We start from the raw sequence: 25,693 nt of genomic DNA, 5'->3' as shown, positions 1-25,693 counted from the left end.
CAGCTTTATAAAAAAAGGAAACTCCAAGGTACAAATGTAGTTCTGATTGCACCTGAGGATTAGAGTTTCAGGGGAACAATCAAATCAATAAAACACAGCCACTTGCATTTTTGCATGTGTTTATTAAAAAGGAATATGTGAATGACTGACTAGCCGTTAAAGATATTAAACCCTCTAAAACATGGGCTTTGACTATAGCTTATACAGTAAGTTTGACACAAGCATCAGGGAGAGTGAGTGGGGTGGGGGAGACTGAGGTGGGGGAAAGTGAGGTGGGGGAAAGTGGGTAGGGAATACCCAACACTAATGCAAGGAAAGAAGGAAAAAAATGAAAGAGAAGCCAGATCAGTGTTAGATGCAGGAATCTCACTGTAGGCAGATTACAGTGCTAGCTGATTCCAGTGTTTTCCCTACACGCTGCCAAGGTGGGTCTAAAGCACCATCAAGGATCACATATTTACTTACTGTAGAATGAAAGAGTGCTGTGTAGACAGCAATGGCTGATATTAATATTTTTTTTTTACTACTTTAAAGTAGTAAAAAATGTTCTCAAAACCACTGAGACGAATCTTTTATTAAACTGAATACCAGCATTCTAAGTCCCATAAACAGTGTTAGAAACCTCAAATCAGCTAGATTTGCTCTGTTGGCTCATCAGAAAATTGTAATTATCAAAGTTTGATTTACTGCTAGAATTAAGAAAATGTGGCTGCAATTTTCTTTCCTACTTTCTTTGGGCCCAAGAATGGATCCAACCACATAAATCCCTTTGCCATTTATGTCCTTTTCAGTGTAGCCATGTGGGCACAATCCAGGAGAAGATACAAAATTAAAATCCTGACCCTGAAATTCTGCTTGCTGCAGACCAAGGACATCAGGAAAAGCAATGCAAACCCACAAGGACCGTGCTAAAATTCACAAAGCTTGCCAGAACCAGAGCTTGGAAAATATCCTTGAAACATAGTGCAAACATCAGACACTACAGCTGTGTTCAAATTGTAAAAAGAATGTAAGAAGCATCAACATTTCCTTTTGTTAAATTAATTGTGTTTCTTTCCTCTTATTTAACATCATCCCAAAGAACCTAAACGATGCTCTTTCAGTTCTTTAATAAATATTTATTGCATCCTAGCATTTGTGAGCTATGTCTCTGATGTTTTTAGGAAAATACAAGAGACAGCCCTATAGTTACAGCCCAGAAACTAACAGTTGTGCGGTGGCAACATAACTAGAGAATGAATAAATCTCAACTTTATACACTATACTGGTTATAGTATTTGTATTTTTAAGAAACACTAAATAATTATTTATATTTAGAATCCTGTAACATCACTAAGGTAATATATATGAGTTGAGTATTTATGGGATGTGGCCATGAATATCCAGATACGTGGGTGCGGAAACATATATGGATAGCAAGGGAGATGGAAAGAGGGAAGAAGATTTGCAAAAGAAGTATTTGGCTGCAATTTTGTTACAGGTTCTAATCCATTTTATTTTGCTTTTAAAAGCAGTGCTTGTTTTGCTGCTGAGGATGAGGAAGGTGAATCCATAAGGCATCAGAAGTTGCTCTGAATCTGGGCTGTCTCTGCTAGGTGAAAAACAAATGAGAGTTTCTTCATTAAGAAATTTCATTATTTCATGAGGAAACAGTCCATGGCATTTTCATGTTAAATCATCAGAGATGGGCATGATGGACTACTGTGGAATCTGCATTTTCTCCTTAGTACATCAGTTTGTCTTCTGACGAATCCAGTCATAAAGTGGCGTCACCTTAGTATATACACCAGGACGATTGCGCCGAGCACATCCTTCACCCCAGCTCACAATGCCAGCAAGGTACCATCTATTTCCCTTTCCTGTGCAGGCCAAGGGACCTCCAGAATCTCCCTAAAATGATGGGAGTTCAACCATTAGTTCATGTGCACACACACACACACACACACACACAGAGCAGTGATACAGAAGTTAGTTTACTTAAGGACAGTAAATACCTGTCCCTTTCTTTCTCAAATTACAGTTTAACATTAGAAACTTATTTCTGGATAGAATCTACCCAGCTAGATGTCAAATGTATTCAATTTATTTTAACTTATGGAAGTAGCACACTAATATAAAGCAATGGTAAGAAGAATTTTAAAAAACTATTAATTGCTAATGACCAATTACAGGATTCAGAAAACAACTGATCACAGGCTGAATGGGGAGATGAGAAGACAGGATGGAAAGTGGGAATTCTGCTACCATTTGACTATAGATTGTTCACAGGTTGAAGACAGAACTCTTAGACTGTGTATTAAATAGGAACAGAAAAACAACACACATCCCTAAACAAACCCCCCCAAACAACCCAAACCCAATGAACAAACCAGGCATAACTAAGTATTATCAAGTTTCATAACCAAGACTGTGTCTACATTCATAGAGGGAGAGGAATGAACAAGGACTAGGGAACATGCAAATAAGAGCATGGTTCTCAAAGGGAACATGCGGGTCTGTACAGCAACTCAGAAAAGTAAAAATTCCCACGTAGTTCAGTTCACGGGATCAAAAAGTATTTGGGCTCACAAATGCTTTGTGTCCTTCATTGTGTTAACCCTGCATGCCTTCTGTGAACAGAACAGAACAGCCCAGTTCACAGAACTCCAAGCAGTTATGGATGCAGCTCAGCTCTGGGGCCATTCCTGATGCACACAAGGCATTCAGCAGCCTCCAAGCTGACCCTGGGCTTGGTTTGCTGTACCCAGTTGGAGTTAAAATATAGAAGAGGTCAGAAGAAAGACACATACCAAGATAAGAGTAACAACAGAAAGCCTTTATCATCCAAACAAACAAAATTATCTAGTGATAGGAAGCCAGAACAGTTCTTCCTCTCTCTCTCTCAGGCTGCTGTCGTACTGGCAGTTTTGATAATCCAAGAGGCTGACCTCAAAGAGACTTGAGAAAGGAGACTGCACAGTCTGGCCAACTACACAGCCAGTTCTGAAAGACCAAAGGGGCTGTATGCCAGTGGAGAGAGGAAGGATCTTGAAAAGAGGAACCGAAGCTAAAAAAAATCCTCAAGTGATAAGAAAACAGAATCTGAAAGAGGCTTTATTTCTCTCTCCAAGTCTCACATCCTCTAAAGATGAAGGGTGTTTCAAAGTTTCAAGTAACCTGTGCAGTACACGCACAGCTTATGTGTCCATGAAGGAATGAAACAAATCAGGATGCCCACAGGTCTGCAACACTATTAAAGGGGTTTCAGGTGCTGTGGGGATTCCATGAACTGCTGACATCATTCCTCTCTAGCAATAATACACTAGTGACAGAAAAGAAATAGCAGAGATGCTACACAGACTAAAAACGTAACGGGCCAGAAGGCCAGCACATCGAACCAAACACAACCATATTACATTGGAAAACAGATTGACCAGTATGGTACATAACTAAATCAGTTAAAATGTCCATCTAAAAACTCAAGGGCATTTCTTAAGCAATGGTTTTTTTGAAGGAACATCAAGCCTCTAAACCAACATGTTTTGCAAAACAGATCCAAGGTCTAAGATTATACACAAACTGCACATAAAGTTAACAAAAATAGTGATTCAATGAGTTAGATACTGCAGGAAGATCCTGCAAATAGGCTGTTGTGTGTAAAGAAATCTGACCCATTAAGAGCAATGATCTTGCAAAAATTGTCCTACTACATTAAAATATATATTACACAAAAATTCTATCAGATTACCACGGTCTAAAAATCAGCAAAACATTTCTCTGCCTTTATACAATAACTGGTATAATGACCATGTTTGTAATTTTGGAAGTGAATATTCATCATAATAATTTTAAAGTACACAACTAGTCTAACAACTGGCAACGAGAAAGAAAGAAGAGTCAAGACAGTTGAAGTAGATCCAAAGAGCAGTTTCTGATTGTGTGTGTAAATGAACTAGGTCATATAATATATGATACCATGATGTAATCAAAACTTGTAATTATACACATGAATGAACATGGGAAACTAAAGGGCAGCATCACAACTGCATCTATCAGACTTAGCTTACCTTTGTCTTTTTATTTATTTATATCTGTAACAATACATTACTCATCATACTATTAGAGTATTTTATTAATCCCACATTGAGACACCAGAAAAAGAAAAAAAGTCAGTATTAATAGAAAAATCTTAGATGGCTCTGACTTTGCTCCCTTTATCCTTACATCTGTGTTCTTTTATAGGAAATGTAACTGTTGAAGAGGAAAAATAATTCTTTACTACACATTTTACCCCTTGTCTCTGCAAAGCAACACGTCTCAAGAGACTCAGAGATTATCTATGCCAAATATTTTTCCTTCTTTTGGAGAGTCTTTAATTGTGATGTTAAATTAACCACACATCCAAGATATCTCACTCTATTACTAAGGAAAAAAAAAAAAGTACCACAGACAACCCACAACTCTGAACGGTTTTCCAAAGAAAGCAAGTATTCCTTTGAAGCTTTTCTACAAGTTCCAGATTACCTGGCATGCATCAACACCACCATTAAGATTCCCAGCACACAGCATACGTGCAGTGATAAGATCATCATACAGCTTGTTGCAGACACTTCGGTTAATTATTCTCACTCGAGCTTCCTGCAGTGTTTTGGCAAGATGACCTAGGAAAAAAAAAAGTATTGGAGAGGTTATGTCAGTAGAGTTTTCTAACAGAGATACCACTTGTCAAAACAAAAGAGAATTGCTCCAAATCTACCCAGCTGATGAGAGGTGTCCTTAGCTGTCTGTCCTAAGCTTTTGAAAGCTGTTGTCCATACTACCCTCCAAACTTAGAAGTCCTTGTGCACCATCTTTCCATTTCCTTAGCCTTTATCCTTATGAGCTTATTCTGCCATGAAGTAGTAAAAAAGCCATACAAATAATTAACTAATTTTGAATGCCATTTCAAATTATGCCCAAAGCCTTTTGTTGTTATTTACACCGTGTGTGTGCTCCAAACAATGCCCAAGTCATACTAAATGAAATTTCTACATTCTTTTCCATCCTCTCACTTTCATAAGGCATGCAAAGAGTTTAATTCTCTACCATAGTATTGGCACAAGATGTCCAACATCTGGCCCAACAGTGAATATAATCTTTTCAACACCCGGACAATCAGAGGAAGTACTAGGTTTTGGGTTGGTTGTTCATTTGACTCTGAGAGTGGGTTGGGAATGAAACAGACAAGATAGAAAAATAAGTTTTTTTCTTTTCATGTGCCATTATATTGACTTCTAAATATTACCTACCTTATTTTGTTAAAAAAGCAAGACATTGTAAGAAGGCATCAATTGTAAAGCCATTTGCACTTCATTAGGCTATTATGTTATTATCTAGATTTAAATCTTTCTTAAAAAGGGCATATTAAGAAAGTCAGAATTACCATAGCATATGGTTTCTGATCAAGCATTAGGAACCATGTCTCTGCAATTGTAGTGACCACTGCAATGCTGAGGAGCTGTCTAAGCCCAGATTTCAAAACTGGATCCTGTTTAACACTAAGATGGGGTCAAGATCCCATGGGTTTCCCCACTGCCCATTTCCCACTCTTTGTTGTTTTTCCTGCCTCCCTAATGCACCATGCTCCCCTCAGGATGCGCGAGGGGAGGCTTAGGTTGGATATTAGGAAAAAATTCTTCAGGGAAAGGGTTGTCAGGCATTGGAACAGGCTGCCCAGAGAAGTGGTTGAGTCACCGTCCCTGAAGGTGTTTAAAACAGGTATAGATGAGGCTCTCAGGGACATAGTTTAGTGCCAGAGTTAGGTTATGGCTGGACTTGATGATCTTGAGGGTCTCTTCCAATCAAAATTATTCTGTAATTCTATGATTCTAAGCTGCACAGGCAGAACTCTTCATGGGGAGTACATGACATTGTTTTTGGTCAAGACAAAGAAAACAGAAAACCTCCACTTTTGCAATTATTTCTCTTCATGGCCCCATATTGTCAAACACAGTCTCAGAGACAAATTCTTTCTCTACAATGGTTGCAAGTTGTCATTTTCTTTACCTGTAAGATTGTTTATGTTCTATTCACCAGAGAAAATGAGCCATGAACATGAAAAGCAGCAGATTTTTGTAAATCTATGGTAATTTGCTTTTCAATGGTCTGTGACACCCAAGTATGTGTACTGGCACTTGTCACCTGCCATCCAATCAAATATTCAGAATTCACAGACTGTAGCTAAGGGGATATTTTCTAGCTTTTTATAGACCTACTAAGTAAACCACAGGTATTTTCTCTTATGACTACAAATATTTCACTGTTAGAGTTCAAAATTAAGCCAAACTTGCAATAAGTATATCCAGGAAATGAACATACTATTTTCTTTCATGGCTCCCCAGCCAGTTATATAGCAGATAGTTCCATAAACAAATATTCTAGAGGTGCTGGGTAAACAAATGGGCTGTACCAGCTCACTGAAGAATACAGGTGTCTCCATTTCCAACAGGGCAATATCATAGTCTGAGATAGATTGGTCATACTGTGGGTGAACAATAATCCTTTTGATTGATCTCACAGCTACACGGTTACTCTTTTCATTAATAGTATGTAAGCCCATATATGCTCTCCATCCTGAAGGAACCGAGTATCTGTAAAGAGAATGTTTTCAGAATATCCTATTGGAAAGTAATACAGAGTCTGTTCACTTCATTTTATCTACTTTTCTGGTTTTTATGAGGTTCAACAAAAAGCAAAGTGTATGGAGTAGAATATCACTTAGGAAGACAGATGCCCTATAGTGTCTGTCTTCTAAAGCACGAAGTAATGGTTTTACTTACAATTTTGAAAACAATAATTTCCCAGAGCTCTAAGACCAACTCCTTGACATGCACCATGCTTTGGAAGACAGAAAAATGTATTATTAAACTCTTTTTCCTTTTTGTTACATGTAGGAGGTATGCTTTTCCAATTTCCAGTACCTAAACCGAACATTGCCTAGTTTTACACTCCACTTATCAATAAATAGCCATTTTCTTGGGAGGAAAGGCCATAGCTTCTGCTTAGAAAATCCCTGCCTTCTAAAAAAAATGGTGTCTACTTACATCTAACAAAAGAGTGTGTTTTATCATGCAGAATTCACTGGTGATGGAGGCAAAATAATTACTTCAGATACTTAGGACTTTCAAAGCCAGCAGAACCTAATATTGAGGGTTCATGTACTGATATCATGCCACAGAGTTATACCCTGAATCAACTTATCTAGACAAGGAATAGTTGCTGCAGACTTTTGAAAGCAACACTATAAGGTTATTAAACTGTGAATAACCTGTAACAAGATAACTTCTTCATACCTCACAGAATCAGAATCCAGGAAGCAATGGGCAGCAGATATGAGCCACCTATTGGAAATAACAGATGCGCCACATACATGGCCACGTGCTCCCATCTGTAAACTTGCTTGCCAAGGCCACTTTCCAGATCTTGCATCCTCACCTCCAACAATTCTGTTTTTCTTAAGCTGGTGTCTTCCACAAGCTAACAGAAATATTTGGATAAAATAGTAACAAAAAACACAAGGTCGTTTCACTTTGGTATGCTTAACGCATGAACTTTTTTCCCTAGACCTCAAAGCTGTCAGAAAAAAAAAAAAAAAGAAAGAAAAAAAAAGGTATTTTCTTACTGTGCAATTGGTAAAAAGGTAAGGGTACTTGCCTATTTTCATTTAATGGGCAGGTCAAAAATAAACCAATCATTGCCTATGCTTCCTTAGGTCTTTCTAAAGAGGTTAGTAGCTCAAAAAGACATTTAAGCAAAATTCTAAGCTGGGTTGTTTACAAAAGTTCACTTGAATAAAATCTGATATCCTTTCCCTCCTAACATACACAGCTCCTTGGCTGCATTTCATTCAGCTCAAATAAGAACGAAGATCTACCAGCTTATCCTTGAAGTGTGCATTGCTTGAAATAAGTCACTATAGACAGAATGGATCAGCAGATTTAAAATGAGACAGTGTAAAATTCAAGATAGATATTTTCATATAGATGTTACCAGGAGATTGTTTTTTTTTCAATTCACATCTGATTTAATGAGTTCTTAATGTAACGGTGCTTGACCATAGCACAAATTCCTGACTCAGTTTCCCAAGTCATTAGCTATGTTTTAAACAAATGTTACCACACCACAGTTCATTTCGTCAGATCCATCCGCACAGTCTCTTTTCCCATCACACTCAGGATTTGGTTTCAGCAAGCATTTTCCATTGAGGCATTTGTATGCATAAGGGGAGCAGCTTTTGTAGGCTGAAACAAGAGAGAGAGGATAGTGTCACATGTTTGGTGAAAGTTGTTCAAAGCTACACATTTCAGTCTGCTTGAAGTCATAGTCTGTACTGGTGTAAACTGGTCCCTCTGCAGAGAGGGGACAGGGTGTATGGACAACTCTGATTAATGACCACACCAATTTCAGTCTCCAAAGAGGAAAAAGACAGAAGAGCCTCCAACTGTCCTCACTCCCATTTTACTTAACTCTGAAATGAGCAAGCTGGTTTTGTCAGATCCGTTGTTGTACCTTCACCAGCACTACTGGCACTACACACTATAAATCTTCACAGTAGATATCACCTGGAAGTCAACCTGTTTGTTTTTAGGTGAACATTAAGAAAATTGTGGAAGAACTTTATACCTCCCCTCCAATACATTTTTGGCTAAGCACTATCACAGTTTACTATGTGGGAATCCTGACATATCTCAGCAATAGGTTTCTATTACTACCATTTTTATTATCAGTTGTTTACAGTGACGTCTAAAGAGTGTGAGGGATTTTTTTTTTTTTCCAACAAATGAAGACATACTCCTGGCTACCTCAAGGACCTAAGATTCACAGCAAGGCAGAAGTTATAAAGGAAAACCACAGCAAGTCACTAGGGAGACATTAGTAGTATGAGCAATGTCTATAGCAATAATGGATCTACAGTAAAGAGACCGTGTATGTGGCAAAGGGCAAAAGTCTCAAAGCTGTTATGTCTCTCTACCTTACATTAGTTGGTACTGATCTGGCAGCAGTTGGGGAAATAGTGCTCTTGTAATGGGATCACCAGCAAGCTGTGGCTAGGTCATCTACATAAAATCACTGTTACCTTGGACTTCGCTTCATCAAATTCTTGTCTAAACTCTCCCAAGAACTAGTCATACTTTGCATGTTTTGTTTTCACTGTTATGAAACTTGTACTTTGTGCTATGAAAAAATACATTGAAATATTATATTTACCCACTAAAATAAGTATGTCCCTGCTTCTACCTTCCATCATCTTTTGGAAAACAGCTGAAAATATACATACTTACCACAGTTGTTTTCATCACTGTCCTCCTCACAGCTGTCATCATCTTTACAAGTCTTATACTGATGCTTACACTTCCCGTCACCACAGTTCAACTGTTCTGGATTACAACCTGAAGAAGAAAGGTCTGTAAATGCTTTATGATCCAAATAGCTGGCTAGCAGCCATGTGCTACTGTCCCTACCAGAGGTCACCTTGATGTTACTGTGCCATCTCTGCCAGACATTAGTTTTGCTTGGTTTTGATAACCTCTAGTGACAGAGACCTGTCACATTACCTCACTTGTGTTGTGCTCTCTGACCTTGGATTACTTACTGTCACTCTTTCTGGCATCTCTTCATTATTCCCTGTCCTCTTTGATGTGCAGTGCCCATTTTGGATACAGTACTCTAGCTGAAGCCTTCCCACTGGTGACTGGGAAGATCTTTTCAAAACACTGCCTTGCACTAAAAAAACCCAAACAAACAAACAAAAAACCAAACAACAACAAAAAAATCAAACAAACACAAAACACAAACAGAAAATTGTATAACTTTGTGATTCTCAAGCCAGCTTTTGAGCCATCTTTCAGCAGAAAACCAACTTAAGCAATCCACACGTGTATTTGATTACCAAAGTTCAGATCTTGTCTCTATTGAATGGAATATCACTTTCTTCATATACATTCTGCAGCTTGTCAGGATAATTTATAAATCCGTCCCTCTTTCTATTGTGTGGCACTTTTCCTATTTCATAAGCATCTTCTCTAATCCATCATTTAGATCACTAACAAAAATTATGAGATGTTCCCATAACAGATACTGGCAGAATGACAATAAATATATCCTTCCACTTGGCAATGAGTCATTTGCAATCATTCTCTGGAAACAGTTTCCGTTTTTTATTTTTCCCCTCACTGTGTTTCCTTTACTTGCTGATAAGTTTATCACACAAGACAGTGTCAAAGTACAACTTCTCTATTTATCCTCTCACAGCAGAAAACTAAAACAAAATAAAAAACTTCATGTTGGTTTTTAATACTTTTTTAACTGTTTATAAACAGTTCAGTTTTACCACTTGTTGCCTAATATTTTTATGGAAGATTATTAACTTGCAAAGATCGGTGTAAAATTTCCTTCTCATTTTTTCTCTTCTCTCACTCTTTAAAGAGATGCATTACACAACTTCTTCTCTAGAATTTCAGGTCTTCACCAACATCCTTCATGTGATGTTAAAGATAGCCACCAATATTTTAGAGAGAATTTCATCCAGTCTCCAAACTTCTTAGAATGAACTCTTTACGGGAGAACACAAACACGAGATAACTGCCCTACTACAATCTAATTCATCGCTACCACCTGAATAGCCTTTTCAGCTTTCAGACTGATTGCTTGAAGGAATGCATGTTCTATCTGTACATCTAAGAACAAGCAAGAAAAATAAGAAATTGTTGGCACCAGAAAGGCTGTCACAGTCTAAATACATTAATGTGGGACTGTATCATGAAGAAATATTTAAATGGCTATTAAAAACTAAGGTTAGTGTAATTTATAAACTAGTTCAAATGTTTAAAAAGGAAATGTTATCTTACTTGGTATGATCAGCCAAAGACTTTAATCAAGTAGTCTGAGTTTAATTAATTAATATCTACCTAAATAGATTTGGAAAATTAAATTAACATTCACTGCCTCCCTCTAAGGGTGAAAAGTGAATCAGCACAGATACATAATTACTACCGATAGTGAACACCTCTTCAATTTGGTAAGGTAGTATATTTTACACAGTAACATCTAAGGAGGGAGAGAGGGAAAAATAAAAAAGTCAGAACAAGGCATTCTCCTTAGTATTATAAATACAAATTTCCTGACGTTAAGATGTTGTAGAAGTTCAACTCTCTGCTTCTATACTTCATGTCTGATGTGAATAAGTGTTTTATCAAACACTTTTCAAATCTAGAAAATTCATTATGAAACAGCCTTTCATCAATAATTTCTTTCACTTCACTTGAACTAGCAATTAATATTGATGCTAAGGTGTTTCTTTGCAATAGAGCTAAAATATTTGTTCTATTTTGCTTTTTCAGATGTGCCAGCAAAAAAAAAAACAAGTCCTACACACAGATGATCTGTGGAAGAAGTTAATTTTTTTCCCCTGTAGCACCATAGACAAATTAACAGCTCAATGAGATTAAAGGACCAAACACATGTGTCCCGCGTTTGTTTAATCAAGTCCAATCTGGATCCATTTAGTCCTCTTTACCGCCTTGCATGTGACGCTGGTGGAAAAAAAGCACACATTAGTCAGTCAGCACTGCCTCAAAGCAAGAGTCTCTCTGTGTTCACTTCACTGTTCCCTGAAGTTACTCTGCCGATGGCTGGCATTTGCTTTCCAGATCAACTCTGAGAGCAGAGCCTGTGATTTTAATAATCATGCTTTGGCAGGCTCCAAACCATAGCAGGAAGCTAATCTGATGTAGGTGGCTGGAGACACTAAAGATGTCAGAAAAAATTAGTCTTTTTTTTTTTCCTTCATCTTACTGTTGCTACAAGCAAGGGTGTCATAGAAGACCAGTTCTTTCAATACATTCTGCTCTCCGAGATATCCCTCCACAAACGCCCTCATTGTACTGACTTGATATTGACACATCACAGCTAATCTACGCCTCCTGGTGAGTCTCAATACAGATTCTTAAGACTGTGACTAAGGACTGATTATACAACTTTGAGCTTGCTGGCTCAGCACTGGAAACAGAGGACACACAAAGTGGAGACTTGTACCCACAATAAAAACTGGGGACTTCCTCTGTAGAAAAAGGTATTTGTAGGCTTTGACTTGTCTCCAAACCATTTTTGAGACAGTAACTAGAGTAACCACAGGACACAGCACAGTTTGTAACTTTTTCCAGCAGCAAGAGACATACTGGTAGAAAAAGAAGTCCCTGAAAGTATCTGAGTCATATAGAGTGGCTGGTCACAACATCTGCCATTTATTTATACTGAAAGGCATGGAGCACAAATTTATACTGGAAATTTTAATCCATAAATACTACTAAGTGAGCGACAAACAGAACTACACTCAGTCAAGCAAGCTGAGGATCTGAAGAGGTTTCACAAACTAAACTGATCTTGAAATCATGGAGATCTTCAGCTACCTAGATGTCAACTGGGAAAAAAGAAGTTGGTTTGCTTAGTAACAACAAAAAAGAGAGAATGTTTCTGGAAACTACTAAAGAGAAGGCATTTACAAAGAATATACTGCAGATGTATCTTTCCCAAGAAATATCACAAGTAAATATATATATTTTCTGAAAATCCTTGTTCCCTGCTCCCCCAAAATAAAATATTGCTCCAGAAGTACAGAGACTGGGGAATCAGGAAATGTCTATAGAAAACCAGTCATATTTCTATAACTCTTGCTAGCAAGGGGTCCTCATTTGCCTTCTGTGAAAATTTAAATGGTTTGTCTAAACAGGGAATCCAATTCAGAGCACACCAAGTTGCGATTTTAAAGAAAAGACCAACTATTCATGGTTAATTTGTATTGGCAGAAGAGTCATGTTTAGAGTCTCTCTACCACATTTTCATGTTGCAGCTTGGCTATTTTAAGAGGCAAGAAAAATGCAAAATTATTAGATTGACAGAAATTGGGAAATTTTACTTTTACTTTATAGAGATGTTGTTAAAAGTTAGAAAAGAAGTACTAGCTAGTAAAAGCATCTTTTATCTAATCTTGTACATCTATTTGTTCAATTAAATACATAATAGCATTTTAAACATTTCTTGCAATTAGGTTAAGAAGGCAGGTTGATTTATATGTGGTTGTTCTATCAAGTATGTTTTCTTGAAGTTTTCTCAGTAAAACCTAAAGTACATGGTTATTCACTTACGATCGGTGTGACTGAAGGCTTTGTATTCAATATAAAACCCTCTGTGGGTGACCAGTTCATCGGAATGGAAGTTGATTGTGACAGAATAGCCATATTCTTTGTTTCTGTTGTTTTCTGAAAGAGCTTTACAGTATCTAGCAAGGCAAAAGTGAGAATAATTAACCTCTAACCAAACTGACCATTACTATCCAGCTGCCTGTCCTTTTCCTGAAGGCTACCAATGCCAAAAATCTTTAAAACAATACAATAAAGATCAGCTGGTTTATTAGCATTAAAACAGGCCAACACAGGTATTAGAAAACTTATTTACAGGTGTCTTCCACTCCACAATTCTTCTGGGACTAGCAGACTTTGAAAGAAAATACAGCAAGATGATCAATATTAGGATCTACCTTATAAATCCAAACCACTTCTAAACACGCTTGATTTCAGATTTCCCATTTGGGTTTGCAGACCCCAAAACCTACAAATCCAGTAATGGAGACATATCCAACAAATCCAACAGCTGTTTCTGGTTTCAACATGCACCTTGCAAGAGGCAAATCACTCTGAGTACTCTTTTGTCAGGTTTGGGTTTTTTGTTTGTTTGGGGGTTTGTTTGCATTTTTTTTAAACAACATACATCACAATTTGTCTTATTTACAGAAAATGATTGCATCCACTAAAGAGTAAGTAGTATAGAAAATGAAACATCAGATGATGCAAGCTCTTCACCCATGTCAAGACCATTGCCAGGAATTTACAGTTCAACTGCAACTGCGTAAAATCCTTCACTTTTCCATTGCTCTTAAGGGGAAAAAACACAATAGGTAAACACTTAACACTGTAGAAAAAGCAGGATGCCTAAATTAACATGGTGACAAATGTTCAGTACTGGGACAGGATTAGGAATATTATTTTGCCAAAATTCTGTGAAAGCATGCCAATTCTTGTTGAACTGTGTCTTTGTGCACTGGAAGTGTTGAGATGTTTTTTTCTTAAGTACAGGATGTTGTGCAAAACACCAAAGTGCAAATTAACATGTCAGAAAGTAGTGTATTTACTCACCTAACCCCATCAATTTCTAACCAGTCTTTATCACATTTACTGGATCCTGGAGACTTCTCTTGAATTTGCATTATGATAATTTTTAATGAGAGTTTGTAGCCAGGTGATGGTGCCTAAAAAAAAAAATAAAAAATCAAAGGATAAATATCCTGACACACACATTCACAAAATGAAAAGGTCCAGGCTTCTAAGATGGTAAATCTAATCTTGTTTTATTTATTATCATGTTGAATATACTTTATTTTTGATGATGCAAATAAGCACCTTTGAAGAACCAAAAAAACTTTGCTATTTTAAACATGCTTAGAAGCCTTTTAAGACTCAACCTTAGCCAGACTGTGCCAGATAAAGAGGTGCAAACCTTCCTGCAGCCAGTAAAACCACTACATCTGAGGTTCATGCTATGTTTTTACTGCCACATGTTCCTGTAGGTCAGTAAGAGATTTAAGATATCTATCGTAGCTGGTCACTCAAATGCATTAGCTGTGACCTCTCTGTTGTTGAAAGACCTTTCTCCCCTTTCCTGCATACAAATGAGAGTTTTGTGCTACAATCTGCTAAAAATTTTCATTGAGCAGGTGAAAGGTAGAGATTGTTACCGACTTGTAGACATGAGGAGTATCCATTTACAGGAAAAGTCAAACCAGTAGTGAAACACTTAATGTAGCAACAGGTAAACACACCAGGAATTTGGTGGAAATCATAGGCAGATCCTAAGTCTTTTCAAAGGGCTTGCTGGAAATCCAGACCTGAATTTCTGAGTGAGAGAAGGTCCTGTTTCTGCAGAGCTCAGGGACATACAGTGTGGTCTCCATCATACGTGGCATGGTTTACGTGACCATTTTTTCTTTCTGACATAGAAGCAAAGCTCTGATTATTAACATTTTTTGCTGGCTGCTAGAAGTTGTCATCTTACCCATCACTTTCTTTCTGCCATTAATAATACTTGACCTTTTTTAAGCTGGCAATGTTTCCCTCGCATAGCTGGTACTTGTATGTAGGACAGAAAATAATTGGGTGCCTGAGAAGAAGTCAGGTGCAGTGGTCTTAGTAAGTTTTACCTTCATTTTGCCCACATCAAAAACCATTTCTCCCAACTTATGTCTGTATCACATAAAGCAAGGTCCATCACCACTTAGGAGGGTTCCCAGCACTTACTCTGATGATCCAGCTGCAGTCAATGTTTGGCGGGTAGTAGCTTGGGTAATAAGGGGAACTCAGTGTTCCATTCCAGGAAATATAATGACCACCACACACTGGGAGAGAAATACATCAGCAAGGAACACAGTTATCTAAGCTGGGCTAAAGTGCAGAGCCCACTTCACTTAATAGAACCCTCCTCTATATGCAGAGCTGGAAGATGGGTTGTGATACTATTAAACTCAGGTTTTGCCCGTACTAACAGAAAATCATGTAACTTCCACTTACCAATCACTCTGAATTTCTCTTACTTTTGGATCAAATTACAGTTAAGTATAAGCACAAAAAATCCCTTACTGGAGTGTTTTTCAGAAATGTTCTTTTGTGGTAAGTGGAAACAATTAAATTCAGACACAACAGACCTCTTCCTTCCAATTTACTTCCGATATTTCTGTAGACAGTTTCAAAAATTAAAAACCAATTAGCCCCATCTAGTGAAAACTCTGATTAATTTCGTGTAAACCAGAATGTTTGTGTGCCATTTCTCAGTCTGAAAATCTAAGCCCCATTTGAACAGTATCTTTGAGATTTCATCTTATGCCAAGAACTCTCGTAGAAACCCAGTCTTTAGTGCTTTTTTTCCCCTTCAGATAACATAGCAAATGCAAATATAAATATAACAGAAATTAGGACTATCTTGAAAATAGCAAAATTTTGTGGCAAAACCTGGGCTATACATCTTCTGTAGTGCCCATCTTCAGGACAATGAAGCAATTCTAAATCGTAATGTGTGCAGGATGAGTATTTGCCCAAGCAGCATCCACAGAGACATAAGCTTAAAGGTGTTAGCTTTGGAGAAGTTTATCCACATGCTATCCTCTATGATTTGTTCCACAAGTTAAATAATAATGACTTGTTTCATTGTCAAAATTCTTCCACTTGGACCTTACCTAACAACTGTGGCTAAACTTTCACTTGTGAAGCTCTTATATCTCCTGTAAAAATACTATGGTTTGTTATCCAAAATAATATTTCATTAATCACCCAGAACTCTTGCAAAATTCATAGTACTCCATAGGTTTGGAATATATTTCTTTGATCTTGAATACACTTCTCTTATGCAGTAAACTAGACTGAACAGTGCTTTCCAAAAAGGATCAAAGATACATCAGAAGTGTTTGCTCTCGTTTTCCATTTTTCTTATGCACACATTCCCTGAGCCGGGGATAGCTTGCCAAATCTGATACAAGTGCTGCTGCTGCTCTGCCACCGGGGCTATCTAGCATTGATTAGATATATAGTGCCTGCACCACGACCTGGCTGGCTGCTCTGTTGCCATTGCTCAGTGCTGCCAGTGTACTAAGAGTGGTGTCTGGGAAAGATGGCTTGAGCAGTAATCAGGAAGGCAAAAAATGTCCCAGACCAAAGGATATTCTCTATTCTTTATTAATTTCTCAGACATATTTTTAAGTTGATCAGAATGCCAATTCCCTGACTTACATGCGAACATTCCCTGCGCCCAGATATGTTAAGGCAATATCAGTGTTTTCAGAGGCAATAAGAGGAATAAGTGTGCATGCAACAGATGGTTGTTTCTATTAATTACTTACTGATTTTAGGAACAGCTTGAAAGTGAGCTTTTAATAGGTTGCTTTCTTCTCTTCGGTCTAGTGAGAAGGTAAGCAACATTACGTTACTTGACGAAGTTAAACGTACAACAGGAGTAGTCCAGGCCCCAGGTCCACACCATCTGAAATATTACAAAAATTGCATTAAAAAAATTCCCACATTCCAGTTATGTTTGCTGAGAAACTGGGCAGAAGTAACACTGATCTGGTAATTTCTGTTTCAGAAGTATTCCCCTGGCTACGACTTCCCTTTTGTTGTTCCACTCAATTGGTATTACACAAGATGCTAGAGTTTCCCAGCATTGAGGCTGAGTCACTCAGGGTGAACATCACAGGTATTCTTGCCTAACAGGTGCCCTGGAGTTTTCAGACCTGTAGAAACATCAAAAAGGCGGTGCCAGATGATTACATTAGTTCAGTAGTGATAGTGGTACTGAGTAGTAGTAGCACTGGAAAGGCAACAAGTGCCAGTGCAGCAAGATTGTGCAGCATCTACGAAACACACAACAAGACTAAAGCATTTCCAATCTATTAGCATTCATGTTAATAGTTTCATGTTACAAAAGCTGTCACACAAGATGTGGAGCCCCATGCATGGCAACTGTTTCTTCTCATTGTTCTTTTGTTTAAATAATGACGAGTTAGTTTATATCCTGAATCTTGAATACTTATTATCACTTGTAATTTGAGATGCTATTTCTTGCATCTGTAGATTCACTTATATTTCTTCCATTTTGAAATCCATAGTATATTTCGGATTTCTTTTCATTAATTTTCCAAATCCACTTGTGAAAATTTTCTAACATCTTTTTCTTTGTTTGTGCACAACAAATTAAGACAATTAAGATCGCACCTCACAGTAAAAGAGTATTTCCGTCACACCCCCACATCAAGTTCTTTGACTTGTCACTGAGGTCCAGAGTGGCAGCACTGAAATCATTTTTTTTAACCTTAAACTGAAAATAGTACTCTTCTGCTTTTAGCAAGCTATTCCCTGCTCCCATTTAATGTGAGATACTAGTCAACGGATCTCTGGTTTGCTTCTCTTTTTCAGACATTATCAAATCCTTTTTATCATAATACCTGTCAAATCCTGTATAAAAATCAACAGTTTGAGCACCCTCCACATTGCTACATGGAAATCTGTCAGCATCTTGATCTTCTACTCATTTGACAGCCTGGCTTGTCTTCCAGCTGTACCATTTGTCACAGTATCATCAGAAAGGCAAGGCAAGTACATATGAGAAGCGCTGTCCACATGTGATGTCTACTTTTATAGTATATGTCACTATCTCTGCTCACTCACTCCTTAGTATTTGTCACTGAATAGCTGTATTACTGCAGTTTACAGAAACTAATGAGAATCTTTTTAGTCATAGTGTGTAATCCTAGAACTGGATATCAAGGAATAATGGCTATAGTACAGTATTTCCTGGCTCTCATGGCTATTGGATATACTGTAATTAGTTCTACTGCATCTGTCCTAAGTATGTGACTAGCTGCTTTAACTTAAATAGAAAACTATTAGGCATATGCAAAACCACACATTTTCTAGTCTGGCAATGGAAGTAACCAAAAAAGTTGACTTTTTTGGAGGTACCAGAGGGCTTTTAAAAGCATTTCAACCAACAATGTTCTAATGCTTTGACAGACAGATGTCAATGCACGTTCTTGAACTTTCTGTTTTACAGCGTACTGCATCAATGTTCTCTGAGCATGTTACATGATACACCTGTATTGGTTTTGCTAGCTTCCATGTGCTTCCATGCACATGCCTGACTACACTTCTGGTTCCTAAAAAGCTGAGGCATTGTTAATTATGCACAACGGAGTAACAGTTCCAGCAATAACCCATAGTCAGTAGCAGAGCAGATGCAGCCCAGCATAAGGAATGGGATTCTTCATGCTATGCTACAATCTGAGACTTACTCCTCACAAACATCCTGTCTTCTCTTCAAGCCTGCCTTTCTGACAGTCTGCCAACAATGGCAAACTCTTGTACCTTGTCGTGTAAGAAGAGAGACAGAAGTCTGTTAATAGGGCTGAAAAGGACTACCTACTTATGTAAAGTTGAAGCACTATCAGGTAAGTGCATTTCAGACACTGCTAACAGCATCTGCCCGCTCATCTAGCCTTTTCTCAAAACTTCTTAAAAAAAAAAAAAAATCCTCCCTTGAAAGCATCCATCCTCATATTCTAAAACTTATTTATTTTGTTAAAAAGACTCTGAAAATTGGAAGCAGTGTGGTCATTGAAGGTTGCAAGATCATCTGATCTTGCTTGTGCAAATGGACTTCACAGTGACTCTGGGGATGTAGGCTTCCATAGGCATAACACTCCTGTTACAAACAGGGATTTGCCTGGACTGCTGTAAATCATCTGTTTTCTAGAAGTAACAGAACACAATATCAAAAAAAATTAAGTCCGTAACTGTTTGAGTTGTGACAGTAACTGCATGAAATTGAAACCAGTAAAAATTAGTCATAATGTGGAATAAAACCCACAGGAATTTATAATTCATTGTGGGGGGAGAGGGGTGGATGCAGAAATAACATGGAAGATCTTTTTATAGCCTTATACAAGATTTTTAATTAAGTTGTATCCGAAGTCTTACATTTTGGAAGCCTGATTGATATAGTTTTGATATCATCACAGTTTCAGAGAGTTTCTGTACAGCTCAGTGAAACATCTTTGCTCTGTACTATCATACCTTGTAATGATCTTGTTCTGCAGAGGAAGAAGGAAATCATATGCTGATAAGTGGTGTGATGCACAGCTCTCTGGAGTGACACCATGGAACGTGATAACTACCAGTCTCACCACATAGTTGGAAGGAACTCGCAGCCTCCATTGATAAAAAGACTTTTTGGGATTCATCAGAGTTAGAGTCCTGTTGTTACCTGGCTTGGCATACAGGTCAAAGGATACTGCTGTACAAAAGAAGCTAGATCAGTGGCTAAAAAAAAACCTTGTGTATCTGAAATATAGTAAAAGTTATGGGTAAAATTTCAGAAGAGCTGGCAATAATTGCCTACCTGCACTTCTTGACTCCTCTGATCTCCTCTTCCCATACTTTTACAATTCTATTCCCTTTTTCCTAGCAGGTTGCATCACCTTCTCCCCCTGCTCTGGCTAAGAAAGCACAACACCATCGGCTCATCACACACTCAGCAAGCAGAAGGGGACTTAGCTGAGGCTGCTACCACCTCTGCTTGAAACCTATCAACTCCTTTATCATTTTCTCTTCACCCCTGTCTATGCAATGAGAACACCAAGAAGATGAAGCCAACCTTGAGGTGTGCTTGATATGGAGGAAACAGCCAAAGGGAATTAGAGCTCACAGTATTTGACTGAGCACTATGAATAACCAAAATTATGTAGTTACAAGGCAAATAAATTATGTATAATTTTATATAGTAACTTTCTAAAAGATGCCAAGAAAAGGAGCCACAGTTCATTGCAATTCAGTGAGAACTGTTAAATTTCAACCACCCGAGTAAGATCATCAGAATAAAACCTGTAAGGTATTTCAATCTCAGCCTTTATGTGAAGCAAGGCCAGGGAGGTCATAGAATCATTTTGGTTGAAAGAGTTGTATCCAACCATAACCTAACACCACCACTAAACCACTAAAAACATAATCTACATGTATTTTAAACACCTCCAGGGAAGGTGACTCTACCACCTCCCTGGGCAGCCTGTTCCAGAGCTTCACAACCCATTACGTGAATAAATTTTTCCTAATGTCCAAACTAGACCTCCCCTGACGCAACCTGAGGCAATTTCCCCTTGTCCTGTCATTTGTGACGTGGGAGAAGAGACCAACCCCCTCCATGCTACAACCTCCTTTTGGGTAGTTGTAGAGAGCGATAAGGTCTCCCCTCAGCCTCCTTTTCTCCAGACTAAACAGCCCCAGTTCCCTCAGCTGCTCCTCATCAGACTTGTGCTCCAGACCCCTCACCAGCTTTGTTGCCCTTCTCTGAACTCTCTCCAGCACCTCAATGTCTTTCTTGTAGTGAGGGGCACAAAACTGAACACAGTATTTGAGGTGCGGCCTCATCAGCTCCAAGTACCCTAGTCTGGTTTTGGTCTTGGGCCCTACAGATATAAGAATAACTATGAAACTGCCATTTTATTATTACAGGATTTTCCCCCCAAAGTGACATTAGTTGGGATTGAGAAATAATTACCTGATTTTAGCATCACATCGTATTCTGTGGAATCTGAAACTGAAATTTAATAACTATCAGCTACACAAGCCAAAAACATAAACTAGAGAAAGAAAAATAATCCAAGTAAGTGTTAAATGACAGGTACATTGTTACCAAAAAGCTCCATTGTAATGAGATCAAAATCTTCCTCCCCAGAAGAACTGAAAGTATGAGCTGCTTGTTTATTACTGATTTCTTTTTGTATCACTGGAGTTAATTTTTTAAGAGAAGCAACCATATCTTGTGGTGCCCAGAACATATTCCAGTAGTAAGCTCTAAGTCCAGACTCTGCTTCACTGTGGAATAAAAAAATGCATCATAAATACACTCTAATTAGTGTTTTGGACATGCTTTTCACTGATCTACATTTTTGGTTGCATCTGAGCACACTGTCAAAAAGCTCTCTTGTTTAACAACTTTTTCTGTAGAGTAGAAATATTTCAAAAATATGTTGCTTAAAGAGCAATACACAGAGGCTGAAATCTGTACCTCACAGAAAATCCTTTCAATAATTTTTACAGAATTTGATGTTTCTAGCCCTGCTGCCAAATTATTACATACACTTTTAAGACCATATTACAGTTCTAGATAGATTTCCCTTAATATTTTTAGTTGAGTCTCACACCATAAGACAATATGATTTTATGCCCATACATTGATAAAACATTTCACACAATTCTTGTTAAAATAAATAACATTTATGTGTGCATATACAAAGTATTACTTAACTGATTCAGTAAGATAGTCAATCACACTCTTTCTTTCAAAATTGCCTATGGACTGACCTTTCGGAAGTTTTCAAAGTCTATCAGGATAGTAATCACCATCAGCTCAGTCTATTTACATTTCTCACCAGGAGCTTAATTGAAATTCTCTGCCCAAAACTATACCGTTAGGTTTTGTTTTGAGAAGTTAAAATGGAACTCCATTTAAATAGGCAAAACCAAAATAAGATTCTGAAAGTCACAGAGAAAAAACCCTGCTGAACTGTGACTTCAAAAATCAAAAGTAGATTAATAGACAACAAAGTAATCCATAAACCAAGACATGATTATTCAGGTCTCATTTCTCTCACCGATTCTACAAGGTGAGACAGAAATCACAATATCAGTTTAGCTCTCAGCTCACATATTTAGGTGCATTTCTTCATTTTTCATTCGCTGTTATAGAGATCTGCATATTCTTCCAGATGACTGATTTAAAATGCACAAAAAAAAAAAGACAAACACAATTGAATATCTCAAATTGATACCACATGCTGCAACAGAACATACCTGAAAGCAGCCACTACAGACTTCAAGTAGTACCTTCCCAAGAAGGAAGACTCATATGATTCTGCAAGCTGACAATTAGACAATGGCAAAACATTTGTAAAAATTGTTACATTTTAGTGTCAATATCATCTCTTATACTAGAAAGTATTTGTCTTACTTTTTCCTTTCCCCCTTCTCGCCCCCTCCCATATTACATGCACTAACCACCATTAAATAAGGATTGAAAATTTGCATTAATTTCCACTAAAAAAAATTACTTTTAAGTCACACCACATTTCAAGACCATTGAGATAACTCTTTATAATTAGCCATGGAAAATAAATTTTTATGAATACATTTATATTTTTGGTTTGGTCTTTAAATTTCTGGTGTGTAATCTGGACATAAGCAACTCGTATTGACTGTGCACAAAGCAGCTTTGAAACACTAGATTAGCTCTTTCGGGAAATATAGTCTAACAGAGAACCGCTTTGTATTTAAAACTGTTGTTCACATGTACCCAGGAAACTATTGACCTCACAAACAGGAACTCAGAGAAGAAGTGCAAGAAAGCAAGCATTGTTGTTGGGGATAAGGGAAAACAAAACAGAAAGTTAAGTATTGAATTTGAGCTATAGTTAAAAAAAAATCAAAGAGAAAAATGTAGCAAGGAAGAGTGTTTGAGTAAAGTAAAACAAAATAAAAAATAAACTCCTAATTCCTTTAAGAAGAATAATCTGTCCATAACCTTGAAATCCCCAGGTTTTATTATCTAGGAAATGTTTGCCTTACCATGAGACACACAGCCCCAATCATTTAACTACATTACTAAAGGTGTACAACACTTGCTAGCTAACTTTAAAATTACTATTTTGAAGAAAAAAAGACGGTGATTAACTGAGCTCTTCTCCTTATTCTTAATCTGATTCCGTAATAAATATTTTAAAATTACTGCTAAACTTATCTTGGAACTTACATAATTTTGGATTGCTTCTGCTTGTAGGAGGAATTTCTGTGACTTTGGATCATTGAGATCATTTGTATAAGTCATATTAGGAATTTCTACACTTCCACCAATATAAACAAACGAGAAAGCTGGAGCTGACGGGAAAAAAAAAAAAAAAAGGATAAAAAATTTAGCAGACCTAATAACATTATGGAAAAGCTTCAAGAGGTTTGCAGAAATGTGTATTTGTCCTTGGCATTAGTTCTTAAGAGAAACACACAATAATAGCCACAGCGCTGAGTCAGTTCCATTGATCGAATAAAGCCTAGAAGGAGAGGGACAAAGTACAAATTCAGATAGGTATTAGTACTAGAAAGCTTTAATTGTTAAAATTCCATTTTTTTGCAGTGCTATCCTTCTGATTTTAAAGACAAAAGGAAGGAGTGTTTTCTGTTTTGAAAAACTGAATAGAAGATGTACAGTTAATTCCTATAAGCTCTTGGGAAAGATGACAGTTGTAATAATGACGATAACCACAAGTAGAGACAAAAAAAATATTAGAGAGAAAATATATACCTTCTTTATTCTTGTGCAACTACCAACTGCTATTTGTTATTCATTTTGTTGCTTTAGCAAAGACATTAGGGAGAAAGGAAAATCTCCTTTATACATGCAATACACACTCAGCTGCTTAGTGCAGAGCCTTTCCTACTAATCGTTCACAAAGCGAGAAATACACACCCCATCCAGACAACACTTGGGAGTAACACTTACGGAATGAATAGTGCAGGACTAGCACAATTACTGTAACTATTAAAGAAAATATAGGCAGTATTCCTAGAAGCCATCTTCTCCAGAAACACAACCTCATCCATTTGAAGAAATGGTACTTCTGACACAAGTCTTCTTGGTAGGACAGGCAGTAGTGAATGTGCGGACTTTCCTAGACAAAGACATAAGAAGGCATCAATTAGTAAGAAAACAAAAGAAGAGCCATTGTGCCATATTTTAGTATATTTGTCCCTTTAGTTTTTAGAGAGGTTTAAACTGAGACGATATCTTTCATGTTATCAGATACATCACACATGAAATCCACGTACTTCTCATCTGCTTGTTTGTAGCATGCATTTCAAGCTATGCAAGTGCGGGGAAAAATTGTTATCACTTTGATTAGGATCAATTTGCATATGAAAAGCAGAGGTCAATGCACACCAGAATGGGCAGAAAGATCATTTGCTGTGCTCTTGCTGTAAAGCTGAGCTGGTGTCTCTTACCTGCCCTGCAGTCTGCTCAGGAGCTGGTGGAGCTGGTATGCTGTACACAGAAACCTGGCTGGAGGGGAGAGCCTGTATCATGATGACTTGACAAACACCTTCTCACAAACCTAATAACAGAGTCTGAAATGAATCTTATTTCTTAAACCTAACCCAGAATAGCGTAGTTGCTCTCCCCACCATGCACACCAGGCTTCTCTCATTTCACCTTTGCCATGCTGCTCGAAGCTGGAGCCAGCCCATCTGCAGTCAAAGGAGGTGGAGAGGAAAAGCTGACATTGCTGTAACTCTTTGTTTCCCTGATGGCTAAGGAGGTTGTGGAGCCCATCATCTGAGAACAGATCAGCTACCCACTTCTTTCAGAAATACAAGAACAGAAATAATTTATCACATGGACGTGCAAGCAATCCACAGGTTAAAAAGTCCCAGAGCAAGCTAGATGAGGCAACTTCTAATGAACACCTGCTGGAACCTACAGAAATATTTGTGAAGAAAATGCACAATTCCACAGAAATTCCACTGAATTTTCCAGCGCCTTGAGCCAACACCACAGAACAAATATTAATTGCGAAGCAATTAATGTTCACATTTCCTGTTTGGAATTAAAATCAGTTTTAAGTCAGCAAGCCAACAAATCTGCTTATTCTGCATGTGAAATAAGGAAATCAAGGATGTGTGTGCAGAAATAAGAGAGAGATATGGAGCGCAACTGAACAAGGAACAAAACCTGGAAAAACAAGATACCTCAGCTTCAGAAAGAAAAAGGGAACAAACCAACCCCAACACCACTCACAGAGACTATAAAGGGATTAACTAGAAGGCAATCCTCACAGCTCAGGAATGCAAACTGCAACTGCAGACAGGCTGCTTTGTTCAAGTCCTCTTTTTTTCAACAGCCCGTTTTCAGAGACACACACAACCTGCTGATTGACTGATACTTTGCCCCCTCCTGGATGGAGATGAAAGCCTCAGAAAAAGCCTAAAGAAAATAAAACCTTTTTTGCATCATCTCTAAAAATTGTATCAGGATTTCT

The 25,693-nt window shown here is 37.7% G+C and overlaps 1 protein-coding gene across 2 annotated transcripts; it reads right to left on the bottom strand.

Annotated features, from left to right (window-relative positions):
* Positions 1-102: 102 nt before the first annotated feature.
* Positions 103-25,688, bottom strand: LOC102086396 (suppressor of tumorigenicity 14 protein). 2 transcript variants are annotated; one of them, XR_010475282.1, is made up of 17 exons: positions 24,660-25,688; positions 24,160-24,328; positions 23,416-23,540; positions 22,461-22,528; positions 21,301-21,482; positions 21,166-21,204; positions 19,686-19,902; positions 16,958-17,097; positions 15,366-15,463; positions 14,208-14,320; positions 13,161-13,294; positions 9,300-9,407; positions 8,139-8,258; positions 7,311-7,494; positions 6,428-6,608; positions 4,504-4,640; positions 103-1,890 (listed from the first exon to the last, which is right to left on the bottom strand). XR_010475282.1 is itself a non-coding variant. In XM_065076226.1 (17 exons), exons 1-17 carry the CDS (start codon positions 24,738-24,740, stop codon positions 1,732-1,734), a joined length of 2,346 nt encoding a protein of 781 aa, XP_064932298.1. In that variant the 5' UTR covers positions 24,741-25,686; the 3' UTR covers positions 103-1,731. The 2 variants fall into 2 exon arrangements, 1 of the variants encoding a protein (XP_064932298.1); XM_065076226.1 differs by having other exon boundaries at positions 6,337-6,608; positions 24,660-25,686.
* Between the last annotated feature and the right edge of the window lie 5 nt (positions 25,689-25,693).

Source organism: Columba livia, chromosome 1, assembly GCF_036013475.1.
Source record: "Columba livia isolate bColLiv1 breed racing homer chromosome 1, bColLiv1.pat.W.v2, whole genome shotgun sequence".
Taxonomy (NCBI): Eukaryota; Metazoa; Chordata; class Aves; order Columbiformes; family Columbidae; genus Columba; species Columba livia.
This window is presented reverse-complemented; position numbering and strand designations above follow the sequence as displayed.